The following is a 21,384-nucleotide window of genomic DNA, read 5'->3' on the forward strand; positions in this document are numbered from 1 at the left end:
ACCTCAGGCCGAGGTAAAAATGCTAATTCACTCATGCACAATAGAGGGCGCAGCTCAAACAAACCTTTCAGCTGTGCTTGCATTCTGGATAATGGAAAAAAAAGTTTAATACTTTTACTTCACCAATAAAAACAGAAAAACTTAAGTAATTTTTGCTTTTGGTTTAACTGAATCATTGAAAGTTAGCAGCAAAACTTTTGTCAATAAAGGTAAATTAAATGCATAAAAATACTTGTTTTGTTTAATATTTTATTATTGGGGGTTTGTATATATTCTGATTTTGCATTTGACTGATTTTATTGATTTTGAGGAGTACTTAATCTTTGTTGTGCAAGTGAGATGAATAAATGCTCACATTTAACATTTTGTTGCTCACAACTACAATAACCATCATGTTCGCACTTACTCTCGATTTTTCTCAAGATGGAGATAAGAGAGCTGTCAGTCAAATAAATGTGAAAAAGTAAGATATTTGGTTGTAAATTTTGTAGTAACAATTACTTTACTTGTTACTTGAAAAAGTAATCTGATCACGTAACTCAAGTTACTTGTAATGCGGATCGATTATGCACTGCAAACACAGCACAACAGCGTGTGCGGCTCCTACATCGCATACACACCGCAACATGCAGCACCACATTTGGACTGCAGACAGAGAATGTGTGAAACGGGCGTCACTCTTCTCCGACTGCACAGATACACACGGGAGCGTTTGAAATCAGGCATATATTAGGGATCCGCTAATAGACTTCACTTTCATACACTTACCGTGTATTACTGTGTAAGCGTTCGGTGGAGAGTGAGCGTCATTGAAGAGCGTTGATCATTGCATCCAATCACAGACATGTTAAGCATGTGAACACAATGGCCAATCAGAGGTGTTTAAGAATCTGTTCAACAGCACTCCAAATGATAGAAAGAAATGCTGGTGTAATGGGTTAACAGCTTATGACCCAAGACCAGTAGTGAAAAATGAAGTCCAAGAGTCAGGAGTTAAATAATTAAAAGAATTAGTCTGAAAAATTAGTTTGCAGCTTCAACAGTAGAAGCCAGCTTCAAGTCTCACAAGGATTTTGTAGGCCGCGCTCCCTCTCTCACCTACTCGTTGCCCCGCCCTATTGTACATACAAATGTGCCAAGTTATACTGTTTTCAAGGTCTATCCACGTCATGTAAATTTCCACTTATTGTCAGTTAATCTGATGCGCGTGTCTATAGATGTGTCCCTTGATGACGCTTTTCCCCCTAAATTAGGCCCGTAGTGACCTTCCATATCTGGAGCAGGCGCCAGCTTGCCCAGAACAAGTCTTTCCATCTCTTAGGGTGCCCATTGTACACCATCTCAACACTGATCTATAACATAGAATATTGCGCACATCCACAGATACACAGTCTCTCCAAGGTTGGAGCTGATTAGGCTCCAGTTCTAACCAAAACATACTGATAACATGTGCTTTCTTTCAGTGAGAGGGACAGACAATAGTACAGGGAATATTTATCTTGACTCTTTAGTGTTTCAGTAAAAGGAAAAAAACGAGCGCCTGGAGGCGTATCGTGTGGGCGGAGCTAAAGAATGACGAGCTCGCAGCTACTGCACGAGAGCTTCTGAAAGCTGACATCCTTAAGCGTGGAGATGAAAACGTTACCCTAAATAAACCATAGCTATTCATATTCACCTAATACAGATATGATCCAGAATCAGATCCAGAGGCTGAAATAACTTGAACAGAAGAAACAACAACAGCAGGACGTCCGTCTCTGTGGTATGTAACGTTACTGTATTTAGTGGCCTGTCAACATTTGTGTGTGTTTACTTGCAGTTTATGATGACATGATTCGGTTTATGGACTTTTGTATGCGACTAATACTTAGCAGTAGCAAGCAAAACGGTTTTGCACGTCAGACTAGTGTAACGTTATACATAGAACAAAAATGGAGGAACGTTAGCGCATTTGAATGACGAAGCACGCTTTGTGAGAACGCTAGGTTTATGTTTGGGTGGTTTTACAATAAACAAACTGACACAAATATTGGTAAGCTATACAAATATATTTAAACACACACCATAGATTGCATGCTCTATTGATAAATTAACTAACGTTATACACGATCGTGTTGTTTTCTGATGTTTACTTACCAATAACAGCCAACAACAGACATTTGAAGCAGTTTTACTCACCGCCTGTTTCCAAAGCAGGACCATGAACCTTTATCGCTGGGACCGCTCCGTCAAAAACACACTTCTTTGGTAAGTTAACTGTTGATTTCGTGAAGTCCTGACAGTTGAGACCGTGGAGATCCACTTTTGCGACCGAAGCGTATGTTGTGACGCTTCCCGTCATTTCTGTGTTCAAATCGGTTCAAATGCAGTGCTGCCTTACCGGAATGCTTCCCAGAATGCCCGGAACTGACCCATACTCGAAAAAAACTCTCCGAAACTTGTGAGAATCCGGAAGGAGTATTTTCAACACAGAAATACTCCATCAAACGTCCAACTTTGTTTTTGAAACTTTTTCTATGTTTAGGATGGGAATCCAAGTCTTTAACAGTGTAAAAAGCTCAGTATGAATGAAACAGCACCCCCCCCCCCCCCCCACCCTTTAAGCAAAATCATAACTGGAAAGAATCATTATCCTAATATAGGAAGATAAATATTGATTAAGGCTTTGATTATGATTTTTATTAGGATATATACAGGTAAATTGAAGCGGCAGTGGATTTCATAACCCCCCTTTCACTGGTATTATCACATTTTTAAATTTTCAGTACTGACTTGGTACCAAAGTCAGAACTTTTGACAACTCTGAAACTCTCAAAAAATCTGTAATACATTAGCTCATCCATGAATATGATTTCTGCCCAAGTCCTGTAGGATTCTTTTCCACCGGCTGTAGAGATGAAGACAACTGCATGATTCCGCAAAATCAAGTGTCATCAAGCTACGCCTTTGTTTTGAATACGCAACCTCTAGTGGCGAAAATTACATATTGTGCCTTTAATGTTAATGTTTGTTTAGTCAAGCATAATGTAACAATTAAAAGATTTTCGGGTTCCCTTAGACAATAATAGCTTACTAACCAGTCAAAGGGTTTTAACCAGTCTCACAGCTTGTCCAGGCAGGTTTTTAGCTAGTTTGGCTGGGCGGCGAGCCAATTTTCTGTACCAACTACTGGAAAGTCAGCAGACCGGACTGGATGACTGGATCTAAAACCAGTAAACCAGCTAAGACTTTAAAATGTTTATCAGCAGGAAGTGAACTACTTAATTGGCTGGTTTCACAGACAATGCTTAAGGCCAGTTCACACCGCACAGACAAACACCAACAAACACATTTGTTTTTTTTTTGTTGGATCAGTAATTTACCTCTGTCGGTGTCTGTGTTGGTCAAGGTTTGTTTTCACCTAACTGAACATATTCAATTGTCTGTGTCTGTTTGGAGCAGTGTGAACATGACAATTATTTTTTCATTAAATTTTAAATCCAATGGGCAACTTTCCCAGCTAACAGGAAACGTTCTCAGAACATTGGCTAACGTTCTCTGAAAGTTCTCTCAAAGTTATAAAAAAAATGTTCTTGCGGTAATGTTATTAAACGTAGTGTTGTGCCAACGTTATGTGCTACTGATTAACGTTCTAAAAATGTTAGCTATAAAATGTTATTCTTATATTGTTAGTGGAACGTTAAAAAAAACGTTACTACATTAAAAAAGTATTAGTCATTACAAATTAGTCATACAGCTTTTTTCTTAAACTTCAGATACATCATTTGTATATCCAGTGACAACTTAATGACACTTAAATGCTATTTTCGTTAAAGTATATACATTTTTTACAATCAGAAGAAAAATCTAGTAAACTAAATATAAATGTAATATAAATCTAAAAGTCAATTATAAAAGTGTTTTTTCATTTTTTAAAAGAAAGAATAAGTTGTTAATAAACAAAAGCAAGTACATTAAAGAAGAAAACAGGAATATTAAGTTTGATCATCATACTCCACACCCTCATAAGAATGTTATTAAAAAAGTTAGTATAACCTTTATATAACAAGAGAATAGAACGTTCTAATAACATTTTAAATAACGTTCTTATAACCTAATAAGAATGTTAATACAACGTTTAAAAAACTGGAGATTTTAACATTCCTAGAACATTCAGAAAACGTTTTTATAACTTAATGGGAACGTTAGGGGAACGTTCTTACCTAAAATTGTTTGCTGGGTTGTTAAAATGGATGTTTGAGCTGCTTTAACTTAAAACACTTAGTTGCACTGACATATCTTAAAAGGTTTTTTTTCCTAAGGCACGTCAATTTAAGATACTTAAATGTCATAAAAGAACTAAGGCTGATCCTGGCTTAATCTAAGCCTTGTCTAAACCAGGCCAATGTATCAACCTTGTGTTGTGTTGCTAACTGTGTTGATAGTGTAACAATGTGTTGTTTAACATTGCTCTGTCTGGTGTGACATTATAAATAGGCTATAGCGAACAGATTTATTATTAGGCTATATAGCTAATAGATATAAGGCAAATCTCAACAGGCTTGCTAAATTACAGCAGATTTGAGTCAGGCTTTAGTGTAGTAACACCTCCACCGCATCGCGTGAGCATCATGTAAGTTTGTAGAAAGGGGCGGTACCGATGTGCTACACCGCAAACAGCGAGCGGAGGATGCAGGGGCAGACGAGCGCAGCTGCACACGGAAGAAGACATGATGGTGTTTTAGCAGCAGTGCGGGCTCGGTGAGGCTGAACTAGTCGTTTTGACCACTTTTGGTCTTCAAACAGAAAGATGGCGCCGTCGGGCTCGCGCAGCGATGACTGCTGGAGAGTTTTATACTGGATCCCTGTGCTGTTCATCAGTCTGATCGTGGCATGGTCCTACTACGCTTATGTAGTGCAGCTCTGCATAGGTAAGACTGGAAGCAGCTCTCTGAATGAAGTTGGTGTGAAACGGAGAGAGAATGAATAAATAATACCTGGCTTTTCGACCATGTGCGTGTATGTCTGCGTCTGTTACTAGAGCAATATTTCTGCTATTGATGGGGTCCATTTGATTTTAAACAGACAGACTAGAGTAGGTCATGATTAGTGTCAAGTTGTACGAGATTAATTCAATTCATAATCTCTTTATATGCGCAAGTGTGTCTGTAGGCTATTATTATAATGCATATATTATAATACGATGCATGCATCATTATAAAACTGAAAAAAAAACAAAAAAACATATATGGGTCAGAGACTAAGCATACGAGACAAATAAAAAGGTTATATTCAGGTTGATTGGGACACTTTTCCCCAGTCACCTCAATGGCAAAAAGTGTCCAGAAATCAATGTATGTATTATGTATACATTGATTTGGGACACTTTGATTTGGGACACTTTTTGCCACAGACACACACACACACACACACACACACACACACACACACACACACACACACACACACACACACACACACACACACACACACACACACACACACATGTCGTGTTTCCATGTTTTATGGGGACATTCCATAGGCGTAATGGATTTCATACTGTACAAACTGTACATCCTATCCGCCTACACTGCCCCTACCCATCACAGGAAACATTCTGCATTTTTACTTTCTCAAAAAAACTCCTTCTGTGTGATTTATAAGATGTTTTCTTCATGGGGACCTAAAAATGTCCCCACAAGGACAAGGATTTCGGATATTGCCATCTTTGTGGGGACATTTTGTCCCCATAACGTAGGGATTACCAGGCCACACACACACACACACACACACACACACACAAAAAAAATTCTAATGATTTTTCATTATCATAAATGTCATAGTCAAAAAATATCTGGTTCATTTGACCTGAACAAAGGACCTTTTCATAAAAATTTCAAAATATTATATGTTATAATTTAATGGAACTCATGAGGGTCATAAGGGGTCCATCCTTGAAATATGAACTATTAAACGACAAAACGGCTTTTTAAATTATATTTTTCAAATTTCAATAGGGAAGTTAACACCAACTAAACATTTTGGACTTTAATGCCCCACACATTTTAATAATAGAAAAACTAACAATAATAATCCAGAATTCAAGTACTTTCAGGAATTCAAATTTGGAGTACCGTGATCTCTCCCCCTTCTTTTGTTGCTATAAATATGAGCAGTTAACACTGTAAAAATACCTTCAAGCTTTATTATGCACTGTCATTTGTTTAGAATGTGGCGTTTTTTTAATATGTGCGTAACAAGCAATGGTTTGTGTTCACAATTAACATCATTCACTCCTTTGATAACATCTGCTATCATGTTCCCATAAAAACAACATGAAGAGGCTTTACTGTTCTCTTGAATGGTGGATGATCATGAGGATGCCCTGTTATTCTCTGAAGACTAATGGGTGTGTGTTCAGACTCCTTTAATAGAATCAAATGACGTTTAAATATCTGTGTATAAAGCAGCTGCTTTGTGATGTTCCTCAGAGCTTTCACTGAGTGAAGTGTCAGTGGCCAGGCCACACTTCTAACGGCTCTTCCCACTGGCAGTTTATACCAGTTCATGCCATGGGCACCCCACCCTTTGCTTTGTACTTGATAAAACATCAAGTGCTTAATATCTGAACTTGAGCATAGATTGAATGCTATGTTTGCATGGGTTGAGTGGGATTATTTATGTGTCATTGCTGGTCACCATCAGCAAAGTATGTTTTGCATGCTGGGACAAGCATGGGATGCTGGTTGCTATAGTTTGCTCTTACCAGGATAGGAAGCGGGAGTGAGGGTGGACTGGTGGCTGCATTAGCTCAGTTTTGCTTGAAAACAGCATGACTATGCCGGTCCACAAGCTAGACCAGCATAAATCAGCCTAGACTAACACTGAATTCATGCTGGTTTATGCTGGATTTTTCAGCAGGATAGACTCGCAACAATTTGCAACAATGATGCAAATACTCCAAACCGTAACAGACAGAAGATCCGTTTACTGTTAATACTACTATGTGATCATTGAATTTATTTTAGAAACCCATGATAATGGGTGGTCAGTGAATCTTTACTTTACCCATAGTGACAAAGGTTGTTATAAATATACTGTCTGCTGATTTTATGTCTCAAAGCTAATCTCACTGCCAAGCTGTCAAACTCAACCTCACCAATCTCTACTTGACCTATTTCTGCTATCAAATCACTTGTGCTGCATATTGAGTTTAGCAACAAGCACATTTTACATTTCCAAGACAACAACACTGATGTCATCAGGGGAAGATACGGTTTAATTGCTGAAATTGGTCATAATGAGTCTTGTCATCTGTTGACAGTTTTTATTGCTTGAATTAAGAGGGTTGTATATCAATGATCTGATGTTATAATAATGACATTATTGCAGTATATAATGTGATTGCCTGTAGTACTTACACGTGCAGGTATTCCTGCTTTTTGTGAATTATTACAAAATCATGAGGATTTCCTTAAGGCCACAAAGCATAACCACTTTTTAAGCACCCCCTGAAACTGCTTAAGTGCTCCATTGGGTACACATACTTTAAGGGTTAGTTCCATAGATATACATAATAAAGGCTAGATGTCTCGTGCGTGCTGTTAGCCAATGGAGGTTGCCGTCCGCAACTGGCAGCCATCTTGTCACATGCAGCTCGCTCACTCGTAACAGTGTGTTTTAATGGTGCATGTATTTTTAAATAAAACAATTTCCAACCGATTTTCAAACTGTTTCGTTTGTTATAAACGTCAGAGATGTAGTTATGACACTACATACTTATGAATAATTATAACCATGGACTTCAATATAAAAAAGTAACATTAAACAGAACAGATAGGTGCAATAAAAAAGGTATTTATGTTATAGGCTACTAAAACTGTGTACCGAATGGCAATATATATATAGATAAAATAATTTGTAAAAATAATTTAAAATAATTATAAAATAATTTGTATTTAAAAAATAAAAAAAACAAAAAAAAAAAACATGCAAACTAAGTTTATTTTAACTAGACAAAAGATTGGTTGTCATAAAATCGTTATTGGTGTCAATAAACCTATATAATTGAACAGCTCGATTGTGGTCTCAGCCTTGATAACGTGCATGTAAGTTAGCCGTGATACACAAGCTGCACGATTAAGTTGTTTATCGAAACGAAAAGCTGCAATTTCAACGTGTTAAAGCATCCAGATTTGTAGCCATGTTAATAACATTTGTAAGAAACCAAACCATTTGTAAATCCATCAAGATTTCAGTGAGATAAGAGTATTTATGTTCGTACAGATCGCTCATCTTACATCAGGTTCCACAGAGCCCGACGGAAAGCTTGCCTGGGACAAGATGGCCGCCGGTGATTACGATGGTGACTCCGCCGTAAGACATCTAGCCTTTATTGTGTATATCTATGGTTAGTTCACCCAAAAATGAAATTCTGTCAATAATTACTTACCCTCATGTCGTTCGACACCCGTAAGACCTCCGTTCATCTTCAGAATACAAATGAAGATATTTTTGTTGAAATACGATGGCTCAGACGGGCTGTCATTTCCTCTCTCAAGACCCATAAAAGGAACTAAAGACATCGTTACAAAGTCCATCACACTAATACATTGGCTTTACAATAATTTTATGAAGCGACGAGAATTTTTGTGCGCAAAAAACAAACAAAATAACGACTTATAGTGATGGGCCGATTTCAAAACAAAGTTTCGAACGTTATGAATCAGTGTATCGATTCATGATTCGGATCGCCAATGTCGCGTTATTTCAGCAGTTTGGCGGTTTGACACGTGATCCAAATCATGAATCGATACACTGATTTATAACCGTTCTCAACTTTGTTTTGAAATCGGCCCATCACTATAAGTCGTTATTGCGTTTTTTTTGCGCACAAAAACTATTCTCGTCGCTTCATAAAATGATTGTAGAATCACTGTAGTGAGGCTGTTTTTTTAACAACATCTTTAGTGTCTTTATGGGTCTTGAGAGAGGAAATGAAGGCCTTCCTGAGCCTTTGGATTTCATCAAAAATATCTTAATTTGTGTTCCAAAGATGAACGTAGTACTTACGGGTGTTGAACGACATTAGTGTAAGTAATTAATGACAGAATTTTCCTTTTTGGGTGAACTAATCCTTTAAAATATATGCACTGCATTCTGGGATTTTGTTTTTGTTTTGTGCTTCAGAGGAACTACAGTTTTTTTTTTACTTAAGTGCCAGATCTTTCAAAGAGCATATTTTGGATAGAGAGTATACTGCAGCCCACATCCCATTAGCTGAGGCTAATCTAATGAGGCTTTTAGGACACTGCAACTTAAAGAACTAGATATTTATTGAAGAGTGATACTTAGAATGTCAAACCTAAAACGAATATTTCTTTAACACACTGTGCAAAACAAAAACCTCCTTTCTTTTCATCTGTGTAGGTGGTCCTCTCTTGATTTTGAAACAGTTTTTTTTCTGCATGGTCCTGTGTGGTCGTATTATCTCTAATCTCGTCACCACAAAATAACTCATCGCTCTGAAAGAGCACCAGTTGAAGAGCCGCAATTATGAGCTAGTGAATTTGGGCATCTGATCAAGTGTCTCTGTACAGCGTGAGTTCCAGCAACAGCGACCAGAACCATCTGCTGCTTGCTGACCTTCTAAAAGCACAAGGAGTTTCTGACCTACTGTTTATACAATAATATCCAACGCAGGATTCAAATCATATAGCTTTAACAAAGTTATAGAGACATTGCTACATTTGTCTTTCTCTTTTCTCTGCAGAAACTGTTGAAAACATGGGAGAGAAAAGTAAGTCAGCTTTTTTCCTACAATGTTTACATTTTTCCCCTGGATAATTTCTATGTCTTTCCATAATTGGAGTGAATATCTACATCATGGGTGGCCAAGGCTCATTGATGCATGTGGGGAGCGAAGGCATGGTCTGATCAAACAGACAAGCCACTGTAGCTCAAGTTGCTCAAGAAGTTAATGCTGGTTCTGATAGAAAGGTGTCAGAAGACACAGTGCATCGCAGTTTGTTGCCTATGGGGCTGCATAGGCGCAGAGAAGGCAGGGTGCCCATGTCCACTGCCGAAAATGCCAACAGTGGCACCTGAGCATCAGAACTGGACCATGGAGCAATGGAAGAAGATGGCCTGGTCTGATGAATCGTGTTTTCTTTTACATCATGTGGATGGCCAGGTGTGTGCATTGCTTACCTTGGGAACACATGGCACCAGGAGGCACTATGAGAAGAAGGCAAGCTGGCGGAGGCACAATGCTTCGGGCAATGTTCTGCCTGGAAATCTTGGGTCCTGCCATCCATGTGGATTTTACTTTGATACGTACCACCTTCTTAAGCATTGTTGCAGACCATGTACACACTTTCATGGAAACGGTATTCCCTTCTTTCCCTGGTATTCTTCCTTTCAGCAGGATAATGCGCCCTGCCACAAAGCAAAAATGGTTCCGGAATGGTTTGAGGAGCACAAGGTTCCCCAGATCTCAATCCATTCGAGCATCTGTGGGACCAACACAATATTAGTCATAATGATATGCCTGCATATATTTAAATATACACACATATATACTGTTTTTACCATAACAAAAAAACATTTATTTTAAATTGCAATTATTTTTCATAATGTTACAGTTTTTACTGTATTTTTGATCAAATAACTGCAACCTTGGTGAGAGTAAAATACTTATTTCAAAAACATTTTTAAAAACAAGCAAACATCAATCCTAATGGTAACTGTAATGTAAGTCCATGGGATATTTTCAACCATATTATCATTTGCCTCGTGTATTATCATTTGCCTAATCTCTTCAACCAACCACATGATCTGAGTTATCATTTGTGTATTTAGCACAAACAGCATAGAAAGAGATGCTACGAACCAAAGTTTAATATGTTTAATAATCCCTCACCATAATCATGAGCAATAATAAAAATCACATTGATGCTTCCCTATAGGGAGCACCACTAATGATGTAATAATCTATTTTAATCTTCTTGAATCGCACTGAATATTCCTTTTGTATCACAGTAGTTTACCTCCTGGCATATCATATGCTTTTCATCATGTTCGTGTGGTCATACTGGCAAACCATCTTCACAAAACCCATGAACCCTCTCAAAGAGGTGAGTAAATATAATTATAGTAATGCTATGTATTAATAACAATTAATTACAAAGTAAACACCAAAAATTACAGCTGAAGTCATCAGAATGTGGTGTTAACTGTGTCACCAAGTAATACGTCAATTTAAATGTTATTTTGCCCAGCATATGCTCAGTATGACTCAAGAGGTGTTGGCTTATAATGAATATTATTTGTGTAATATTTGTAAATATATGGAATAAGGAGGGCTTGTTGGTTATGCTTATAGAGAAAACAGCATGTTGGGTTGTAAATTGCATGTGATCGTCAGTGTGACTATAGCACCTCACTGGAAGCTGTTATTATTTCAAGCTGAGAGAATGAGAAACAAACTGTAATAGAGAAACCACATATGGCTCAAACTGGCAATCAGTCGTACTCCTCTCACATCTCAGAGTGCAGAACGCGCTGCTCGTCACACAGGAAATATCAAAATGTTTTGCTTTGTGTCTCTTCCTTTCAGTTCCACCTGTCACACCCTGACAAAGAACTATTAGAGCGTGAAGATCGGAGAGAATCTCAACAGGAGATCTTGAGGAGAATTGCCAAGGATTTGCCCATTTACACACGCACAATGTCAGGAGGTGGGCATTTTTCTTTATGTCCAGCACATCCTAATAGTTCCAAAGACATCACTGTTAGCAGGCCGGGTCTGTAACAGTCCATTCAGCTGAAATTTAGGCTCAGTAACAAATAATGGCCACAGACAATTACATTTGTTTCGGTCTGTCTTCAGTGAATCCTATCGATCTGTATTTTAACAAGCTGTCTTGATATACAGCTATCCGTTACTGTGATCGCTGTCTGCTGCTGAAGCCTGATCGATGCCATCATTGCTCTGCCTGTGATATGTATGTCTTTCTCCTTTTTTAAAAGACACAACATATTCGATTTTGCTGTGTTGCATTTCTACAGCTCCTGCTTTTGCTGTTTTACAGGTGCATTTTAAAGATGGATCACCATTGTCCGTGGTATGTACTAGCTCAGTAGATTAAATGCAAAGCAAGAATAAAAGATTTCTGGTCTTGGACGAGAGACGTGCACCAAATATTTCTAGGTTTCTATTAGGCCAACAAGACAATCATTATTTTCCAAGCGCACTTCATTTGATTGTCATTTAAAGCTTAACATTTTTAGTGAAATAATTGTACATTTTGAGTGAATCTTCATGCTTACATTCATACATTTTCATAAAAATTACATTCTACAAATTACATGAAATTATCATAATTTACCTCATAAAATAGATATGTTTTCTCATGAGAAGAGGTTGGCTTTCTTCCATTATTCCATCTGTCAGATAAAATAGTTTTGTAATGTTCCTCAAAGACTTGGCTTGGCCACACTTCTAATGGCTCTACTGGCAGTTTATACCGGTTTATGCCATAGGCATAGGCCCCTTACTTTTTACTTAAACTGACAAAATGAAAAACATCAAGTGCTTTAATGTCTGAACTTGAGCATGAATTGAAAAATATGTTTGCATGGGATTATCTACCTAGCATTGCTGGCCCCCAGCAAAAGTATGTTTTGTATGCTTGAACTAAATAACCTGTGTAAGTTTTGCAATGAAGGGGGTGGGGGTGTAAAATACATATTTAGTGTCCATGAATCAGCAATTTGTTCCCACAACTTACTATAGTAGCCTACGTCAGCCAATCAAAACGAGGTATAACATTCATTTTCAATGTGGACATGATTTACTAAAATGAGAGAACGATCATCCGTGCCTATTGATTATGCATAAGTGACAGTTGCACTGATAAGATGAACACCTGTAACCATTGCACAGTTTGATCATCACATACCATTCATTTTTAAATAAATAGTAAATTTGACTATTTATACATTTTATGCAACAACCACTACACTGTAAAAAATTATTTAGAAAAAAAGTTACCTGGTTGCCTTAAAATTTTGAGTTCATTGAAATTGAAATTTTGAGTTAATACAATGAACATTTTTTGAGATTCGACAACCTTTATTAAAATATTATTAAAAGATTTTTTAAGCATATTGGGTAATTGTGTGTGTTTTATTTGTGATGACGCAGTGAAACATGCCAAATAGTGCTATTTTCATGATTCATCAAAAATTTTATGTGGTTCAGATACAATAATATTTTGAGTTTCTATTTATTAAACAAATTTCCTTCATTGTATCAACTCAAATTTTTAATTTCAATAAACTCAAAATTTTAAGGCAACCAGGTTACTTACTTTTTTAAGTTAAACCAACAAAAAACAACCAAAATGTTTTACAGTGTAGAAGGCCAAAAGTTACATTAGTTAGTAAATGGTCGATACTGTCAAAACATTTTTTGAATCAATTTGATTATATTACATTTCACATACAAAAGTAGTGTCAAGAAGGGAAGAAATTAAATAGCTTGTAAGGTAAAAAATTTTTTTTTTCCCTTGTAGTGTATTTTGGGCAGTATTTTTGCAATATAAATAGATATTAATATACAATTTTATTGAGGCTAATAGGTGCATTTTGTCTTCTCTGACAGGGTGAACAATTGCGTGGGCTTCGCCAACTACAAGTTTTTCATGCTCTTCCTAGCATATTCATTGTTGTATTGCCTCTTTGTCACTGCCACAGACTTGCGGTATTTCATTGAGTTCTGGACTGTAAGTATGATTTATTCATTTCTTAGGTTTATTTTAGAAAACTGATTATTTGAATGTTCAGATAGGTTGTCTGCAATTTGTTAGGAGTACTATCATGTTTTGATGATTGCTTTCCAATAAAAACAAATGTTTTTATTTTATTTTGAAAGGTTGATGGTAAAACACATGAGCGTCTAATGCAGTATTTGGTAGGACGGAGTCAATTATTGAAGTTCTTTGATTGACCTATTAATTCCTCTAGGTCCTGTAGTTTTGATAGTTTCCATCAGCATACCACACATAGACACACTAGATCCAGTAGACAAGGAAATGTACGCTTATTCAAATTCTAGAACGTTTATTAGTCTACAATGGACTGTGGTGTATCCCACTTCTGCTTGTTCCCACTAGTTCAGTTTAATTTAGCAAACTTTATATAATTGAGTATTCTATAAAAAATCTGTATATCAACTAGTTAATATAGCAAGCAATAGCTTGAATTAGGGCTGAGCTGTTTTTTGTTTGTTTATTCCAGTCCATTCCTGTTTGTGGTGTTTTTCCCATGTCTTTCCCATGTTTCTCACAGAATGGTCTGCCTGATACCCAAGCCAAGTTTCACATCATGTTCCTGTTTTTCGCTGCCTCCACCTTCTCAGTGAGCCTAGCGTTTCTGTTTGCTTATCACTGCTGGCTTGTCTGCAAGAACAGGTCCACGTTGGGTGAGTGGGCTGTGCTGTAATTAGCCTTGGATTTCGCTGGTAAACACAGGCTCATCAATAGTGTGTATTTTGCATTCTATGATCATCTGTCCGCACTGCCTGATCAAATACGTCTCATACAACCAGTGACTCCGATCTGGGGCAGGTGGTGTTTAGGTCTTCTACAGTCTGCCCTTTGTGGCAGATTCTCACGGGAACATGTATCTGTGACAACATGCCCAGTCTTCTGGCAAAAGCAAGTGTGTCAAGATGCATTTGTTTGAAAATGTTAAAAATGAATCTCAGAATCAGACATATTCTATTCTTAATTCTGTAAACCCTTAAAAGTAAAGCCTTCTGTTTTCTGATTGATAGTTCATACTTTATTAGCAAGTAAATGGCTTTTTAGTATATTTTTAAGAATGTCCAACTTCAGGTCATGGCATGCATCTTGTTGCTGTGAATTGTTTTACAGATTTTTATGAAGTAAAGAATACGAATAGCTTTTTTATTGTTAATTGGTATTATTTTAAGATGAACATGTACTGGACTACAGCAACTTACGTTTACTTGATTATCCATATATCTTAAAAAGAAAGAAAAATCATGTAAATAAAAAAAAACGAATAAACAAATGCACATTCCTCGAAAGCATATTTGATACTCACATTTGTGTAATGTGAGTATCAAATATGCTTTTGAGGAATGTTTATTTTTTCATCACTCAATTATGATTGCATTGCATTAAATGCTTTCCCACCACAATTAAAACACAGAGCTTTAATAATAAGACTAACCATGGAGATATCATCTTATTAAGACATATTATTTGGAGAAATACAGTGACAATTGATATTTATATGCATTTCGTGTAAGTAGTCTGCTGGATTGTTACAGTCTCATTGATTTACATTAGAAGCTATCAGAATTTCATATTACTTGTTGGCCATATAATGTAAATATCTTGTCTGGCTATCACCAGACCAAGCCCACTTTAAGATTGAACATTGGTTTTGGGAGTCAGCTCTGTATTTTCTACTGCACAAGAGGCTTGATCAACTGACATTATTCAAATTACTCTGTATGACAATTGGATAGTCCTTCAACCAATCAGACCACAAGAGGCGTGATCAACGGGCAGCGACCCATCACTTCTCTATCTGTCATCGTGTTAAACCCGCCAATAGAGCTCTAGGTGGATAAGCCAGTCTGGGATTGGTTCCCACAGAAGTGTAACAGAAGCAGTCGAAATGAATGTACTGGTTTCCAGACTGAGTTGCCGGGCGAAATCAAATCACCGGAATCTGAACGAAATCAATTTTCTTCTTGAGTATGAGCTCCATATTCTCCTATATCATACTATATGAGCCATACAAGTCTGATGTGTCAAATATGATATTCAAAAAACACATACACAAACATAAAAAAGGCTCAATAAACTGTTCCATTTCATCAGAACTGACTTGTCTGGCCATGATGATTATTTCATATTTTAGGCTTTACTGAGTTAAACGATAAGAGAAAATTGGAAATCATGTTAGTAGGATGCCTCTTTATGTATTTATGTGGTTTAAATGTTTCTCCTGTCAGAGGCTTTCAGAGCTCCTGCGTTCCAGCATGGACCAGACAAGAATGGCTTCAGTTTAGGAACAAACAAGAACTTTCTGCAAGTGTTTGGAGAAGAAAAGAAATATTGGCTACTGCCAGTTTTTTCAAGGTATCAGTCATGTGCAGTAGATCTGAGAATAGTGTCAGTGTTAGCCGATCTCATTCCCTCTGTATCACATTGTGTTTGTGTGTTCTGCAGTCTGGGCGACGGCTGCTCATTCCCCACATGTCTAGTGAACCCAGACCCCGAACAACCCTCCTTGCCCTCTGGACGCAACCCTTCAATCAAAAGGTTTATGCCTCAGATGAATTATTCATTTAGAAAAATATCGTATAACAATATAAAAAATACTAAATAATAATAACATGTCCCAACATTTGACAGTCCAATCAAATAATGAGTCAAAGAAAGTAGATGATACTTCAGGTTCCACTGTCTCAGAAATGCGCATTGCATTGTGGGAAAGTGTAATGCACTGATATGCAGATATGCCCTTTTAATTTTTCCAGTGCTGGAGAATCCCATCAGTTTCCACCTAAACCTCTGAGAGATTCTCAAAGCCGACTGCTGAACAACGGACAGTCGGAGGGAAGTGAAGACAGAGACAAGCGAGGTGAGAGGACAGTTAGGCCTGAGATCATTGCAAAACACAGGGTGTTATATGTGTCTTGACCATATAAATGACTACTAGATCTGAGGTGACCCCGCAGCTGTGAATGTGTTAGGTAATATTAATGTGGTGAAACAACGTTGTACACACTTATCATTTCTATGTTTTCCTAACAGGAACAAGCAACCCAGGCTTGACTATTGAGAAGGAAACTTAGGAACATGCTAATGAAAGAGGTTTGTTACTTTTGTGTGTACATATTACAATAAGACTTGACTTATTTTCAGATAATAACATTAGTGTTTCAAAATTACCGACTTCAAAAGATTACCTTTTTAAAGTTTGGGGTAAGATTTCTTCTCTTATGCTTACCAATGCTGCATTTATTTGATAGTAATATTTATAAAAAACAGTAATATTATAAAATATTACAATTTAAATGAACTGTTTTATATATATATATATATATATATATATATATATATATATATATATATATATATATATATATATATATATACTCTTCTGCTCATCAAGCGTGCATTTATTGGATCCAGAATACAGCAAAAACAGCATTATTGAGCAATGATGCAGTAAATTGCTTAAGTGACAGTATAAAAGTGTATAATGTTGCAAAAGCTTTATATTTCATATTTCAGATAAATACTGTTATTGTGAACTTTCTAATAAAATAATAATAATGTGCAACTGTTTTCAAAATGTATAATAATAATAATAATAATAAATGCTTCTTGAGCAGCAAATCATCATATTAGAATGATTTCTGAAGGGTTTTGTGTCCCTGAAGACTGGAGTAATGATGCTCAAAATACAACTTTGCGTCAAAGAAATAAATAGGATTTTAAAATATATTCAAATAGAAAAACAAGTTATTTTAAATTGTAAAAATATTTCAAAATAAATGTATTAAGTTCTTTCCCCCCAAAAAAATGAATGATGAGAAATGATGCTGAAAATTCAGCTTTGCATCACAGAAATAAACTACATTTTACAATATATTCAAATAGAAAACAGTTATTTTACATGTTTGTAATATTTCAGCTTTTTTTGTATTTTTATAACATAAATGCAGCCTTGGTAAGCAGAAGAGACTTCTTTAAAAACATTTTAAAAATCTTACCGTTCTAAAACTTTTGACTGGGAGTATACAGGTCCTTCTAAAAAAATTAGCATTTTGTGATAAAGTTCATTATTTTCCAAAATGTAATGATAAAAATTAAACTTTGATATATTTTAGATTCATTGCACACCAACTGAAATATTTCGGGTCATTATTTTAATACTGATCATTTTGGCATACAGCTCATGAAAACCCCAAATTCCTCTCAATCTCAAAAAATTTGCATATTTCATCCGACCAATAAAAGAAAAGTGTTTTTAATATAAAAAAGTCAACCTTCAAATAATTATGTTCAGTTATGCACTCAATACTTGGTCGGGAATCCTTTTGCAGAAATGAGTGCTTCAATGCGGTGTGGCATGGAGGTGATCAGCCTGTGGCACTGCTGAGGTGTTATGGAAGCCCAGGATGCTTCGATAGCGGCCTTAAGCTCATCCAGAGTGTCTTGCGTCTCTCAACTTTCTCTTCACAATATCCCACAGATTCTCTATGGGGTTCAGGTCAGGAGAGTTGGCAGGCCAATTGAGCACAGTAATACCATGGTCAGTAAACCATTTACCAGTGGTTTTGGCACTGTGAGCAGGTGCCAGGCCGTGCTGAAAAACCAAATCTTCATCTCCATAAAGCTTTTCAGCAGATGGAAGCATGAAGTGCTCCAAAATCTCCTGATAGCTATCTGCATTGACCCTGCCCTTGGATGATGAAAAATAATCCAAGGAGCTCAACAATAATTGTAGAATTGAAAGACAGCATCAACGGATGTCATTCCACCCCCACTTGGACCCCACTGACCCTGATAAAACACAATGGACCAACACCAGCAGCTGACATGGCACCCCAGACTATCACTGACTGTGGGTACTTGACACTGGACTTCAGGCATTTTGGCATTTCCTTCTCCCCAGTCTTCCTCCAGACTCTGGCACCTTGTTTTCTGAATGACATGCAAAATTTGCTTTCATCCGAAAAAAGTACTTTGGACCACTGAGCAACAGTCCAGTGCTGCTTCTCTGTAGCCCAAAGTGGCTTGACCTGGGGAATGCGGCACCTGTAGCCCATTTCCTGCACACGCCTGTGCACGGTGGCTCTGGATGTTTCTACTCCAGACTCAGTCCACTACTTCCGCAGGTCCCCCAAGGTCTGGAATCGGTCCTTCTCCACAATCTTCCTCAGGGTCCGGTCACCTCTTCTCGTTGTGCAGCGTTTTTTGCCACACTTTTTCCTTCCCAGAGACTTTCCACTGAGGTGCCTTGATACAGCACTCGGGGAACAGCCTATTCGTTCAGAAATGTCTTTCTGTGTCTTACCCTCTTTGAGGGTGTCAATGATGGCCTTCTGGACAGGGTCGGGTCGGCAGTCTTACCCATGATTGCGGTTTTGAGTAATGAACCAAGCTGGGAGTTTTTAAAAGCCTCAGGAATCTTTTGCAGGTGTTCAGAGTTAATTAGTTGATTCAGATGATTAGGTTAATAGCTCGTTTAGAGAACCTTTTCATGATATGCTAATTTTTTTAAGATCATCAGTATTAAAACAATAAAAGTCCTGAAATATTTCAGTTGGTGTGCAATGAATCTAAAATATATCAAAGTTTAATTTTTATCATTACATTATGGAAAATAATGAACTATAAAGGACCTGTATATTAAAATGTAATTTATTCCTGTGGTGTGAATAATCAAGTGTCACATGATACTTCCGAAATCATTCTAATATGTTAATTTGCGGCTTTACAAATATTTCTTATTACTATCAATGTTAAAAAAAGTTGTCTGCTTAATATTTTTGTGAAAACCATAATACGTTAGTTTTTTTCCAGGATTCTTTGATGAATAAAGAATATATATATATATATATATATATATATATATATATATATATATATATATATATATATATATATATATATATATATATATATATATATATATATATATATATATATATATATATATATATACATTTTAACAATATATATTAAATATATAATATTTAAATATATACTTGAATGACTGTGTATTTATAAATACATAAAAACTATATACAGTACACACATAAACACAAACTTTTGATTTGACATCACTAATTATATTATATTAATTAGTATGTTATAAATGATCCTACATTTATTCTCTTTACACTTTACTTGTACTCTAGGAGTTTTGTACTAGTGTGGAACAGTGAGGACGTCTCTGTTGCTCTTGCACAGACTTGCACTGCCCTTCCACGCTCTACCTACTGAATTGTGATCCTTCACAAGCGCTAACAGAGCCGGATCATGGAGTGTACATTCATAAAGGGCCGCAGTCACTTCTCTTCCTTGGAAAGTGTATGGCTGAGATATCTTATTGTGCCTAAAGATGTCCACAGATGTGACTGAACAAAGTAACATCACTGTGGTTCCTGGACCCACATTTTAAAAAATGTAGAAATTTGTATGGAAAATGCCTTGAATATAGCTTGTGTGGTGTAGGCATTGCTTAAAGAGAGTAATATTTTTTGTCAGTCTGGGAAACGTGAAGTATTTATGCATGCTGTGTGATGGTGGTACATAGTCGTTTGTCATGTTTAAAATGTGAAAACTGAAAAGCCCACTACACTAAAACACTTTTTTATCCTGTTCTTGTTAAACGCATTGTTAAATTTGCGTTTGCACATCATGTCTATGATCTGTTTTATTTTACAAAGTGTCGGTGGGGATCTTGTCCGGATCCCAGCTGTCCTGAGTTTTGCAAAGGTCATACAGAAGCAAAAAGACTGATGTAGCAAAACATGTTAGGCCATTTTTAGCACTGCGTATCCAGACAAAAACACTGTTTATTCAAGTTTTTGTACCCAACAAGCAGTGGGAAGACAAAAATACTCTATATGCACTTTGAGCAGCACTTAAGCTGTACATTATTTCAGTTTTTAAATCGTCTTTGTCTTGATGTTTTCTTGATGGTTCTGTCGAATCTAGTATGCAAGGATAATGTATTCTGACAACTCATATGTCCATATGCGTTATGATACTGCGGCTGCAGTGAGCATTTCACTACAAGTCAGTATATTGATCATTTTTAGCACACTTTGCATAACTGCACAATTAATGCAAAACTCAAAGGTGTGGTTTTGCATCGCATCTGACTTATCTAAGGGCTCTTCCAATGTACTTAATACCATATTTCTATCTGAATTTGATTCCATGGTTATTGCATGTAAATGTACTTGTACATGATTTTGACTTGAGGTGCGAACAAAACCTCTGAAATGCCAAGAGCTGCGGTGCGTTGTGTGTTTTGTAGCTTTTATGGAAATGTCGTATAGAATTTGTTATTAGGTTCACACACACCACATTAAAAATAAACTGTGATAAAAGATTTCTACTGGTTCTTGCTTTGTGTATGTAGACGAGCTGATTGTCGTCACTGCTTTTGTTCTCTTTGGGAGTATGTGAAATTCTGCTGGCTCTAGTTTAATGTTTTCATATACACTCAGTCTCCGTATGACGACTCCCTTGAACGATATGCCTTGATGAATGTTTCTGTAAGAGAAATAAAGTGATATTTTATTAAGTGCTACAGTGTTGTTTTGGTATCGTTTCA

The 21,384-nt window shown here is 36.6% G+C and overlaps 1 protein-coding gene across 1 annotated transcript; it reads left to right on the top strand.

Moving 5' to 3' along the window:
- The first annotated feature begins 4,596 nt into the window (after positions 1-4,596).
- zdhhc2 (zinc finger DHHC-type palmitoyltransferase 2) lies at positions 4,597-21,358 on the top strand. The gene is made up of 13 exons (XM_067457709.1): positions 4,597-4,910; positions 9,752-9,778; positions 11,020-11,114; positions 11,597-11,717; positions 11,915-11,984; positions 12,072-12,104; positions 13,646-13,766; positions 14,332-14,464; positions 16,034-16,160; positions 16,251-16,343; positions 16,562-16,665; positions 16,839-16,898; positions 19,958-21,358. The coding sequence occupies exons 1-12, from the start codon at positions 4,790-4,792 to the stop codon at positions 16,877-16,879; spliced, it is 1,086 nt and encodes a 361-aa protein (XP_067313810.1). The 5' UTR covers positions 4,597-4,789; the 3' UTR covers positions 16,880-16,898; positions 19,958-21,358.
- Positions 21,359-21,384: the final 26 nt, after the last annotated feature.

Source organism: Pseudorasbora parva, chromosome 11 (genome assembly GCF_024679245.1).
Source record: "Pseudorasbora parva isolate DD20220531a chromosome 11, ASM2467924v1, whole genome shotgun sequence".
NCBI lineage: Eukaryota > Metazoa > Chordata > Actinopteri > Cypriniformes > Gobionidae > Pseudorasbora > Pseudorasbora parva.

Coding starts and splice junctions, on each gene's coding strand:
- zdhhc2 (XM_067457709.1), top strand. CDS start 4,790: ATGGCGCCGTCGGGCTCGCGCAGCGATGACTGCTGGAGAGTTTTATAC. Junction 11,718..11,914: donor CACACGCACAATGTCAGGAG/GTGGGCATTTTT, acceptor CTTGATATACAG/CTATCCGTTACTGTGATCGC. Junction 12,105..13,645: donor ATGGATCACCATTGTCCGTG/GTATGTACTAGC, acceptor CTTCTCTGACAG/GGTGAACAATTGCGTGGGCT.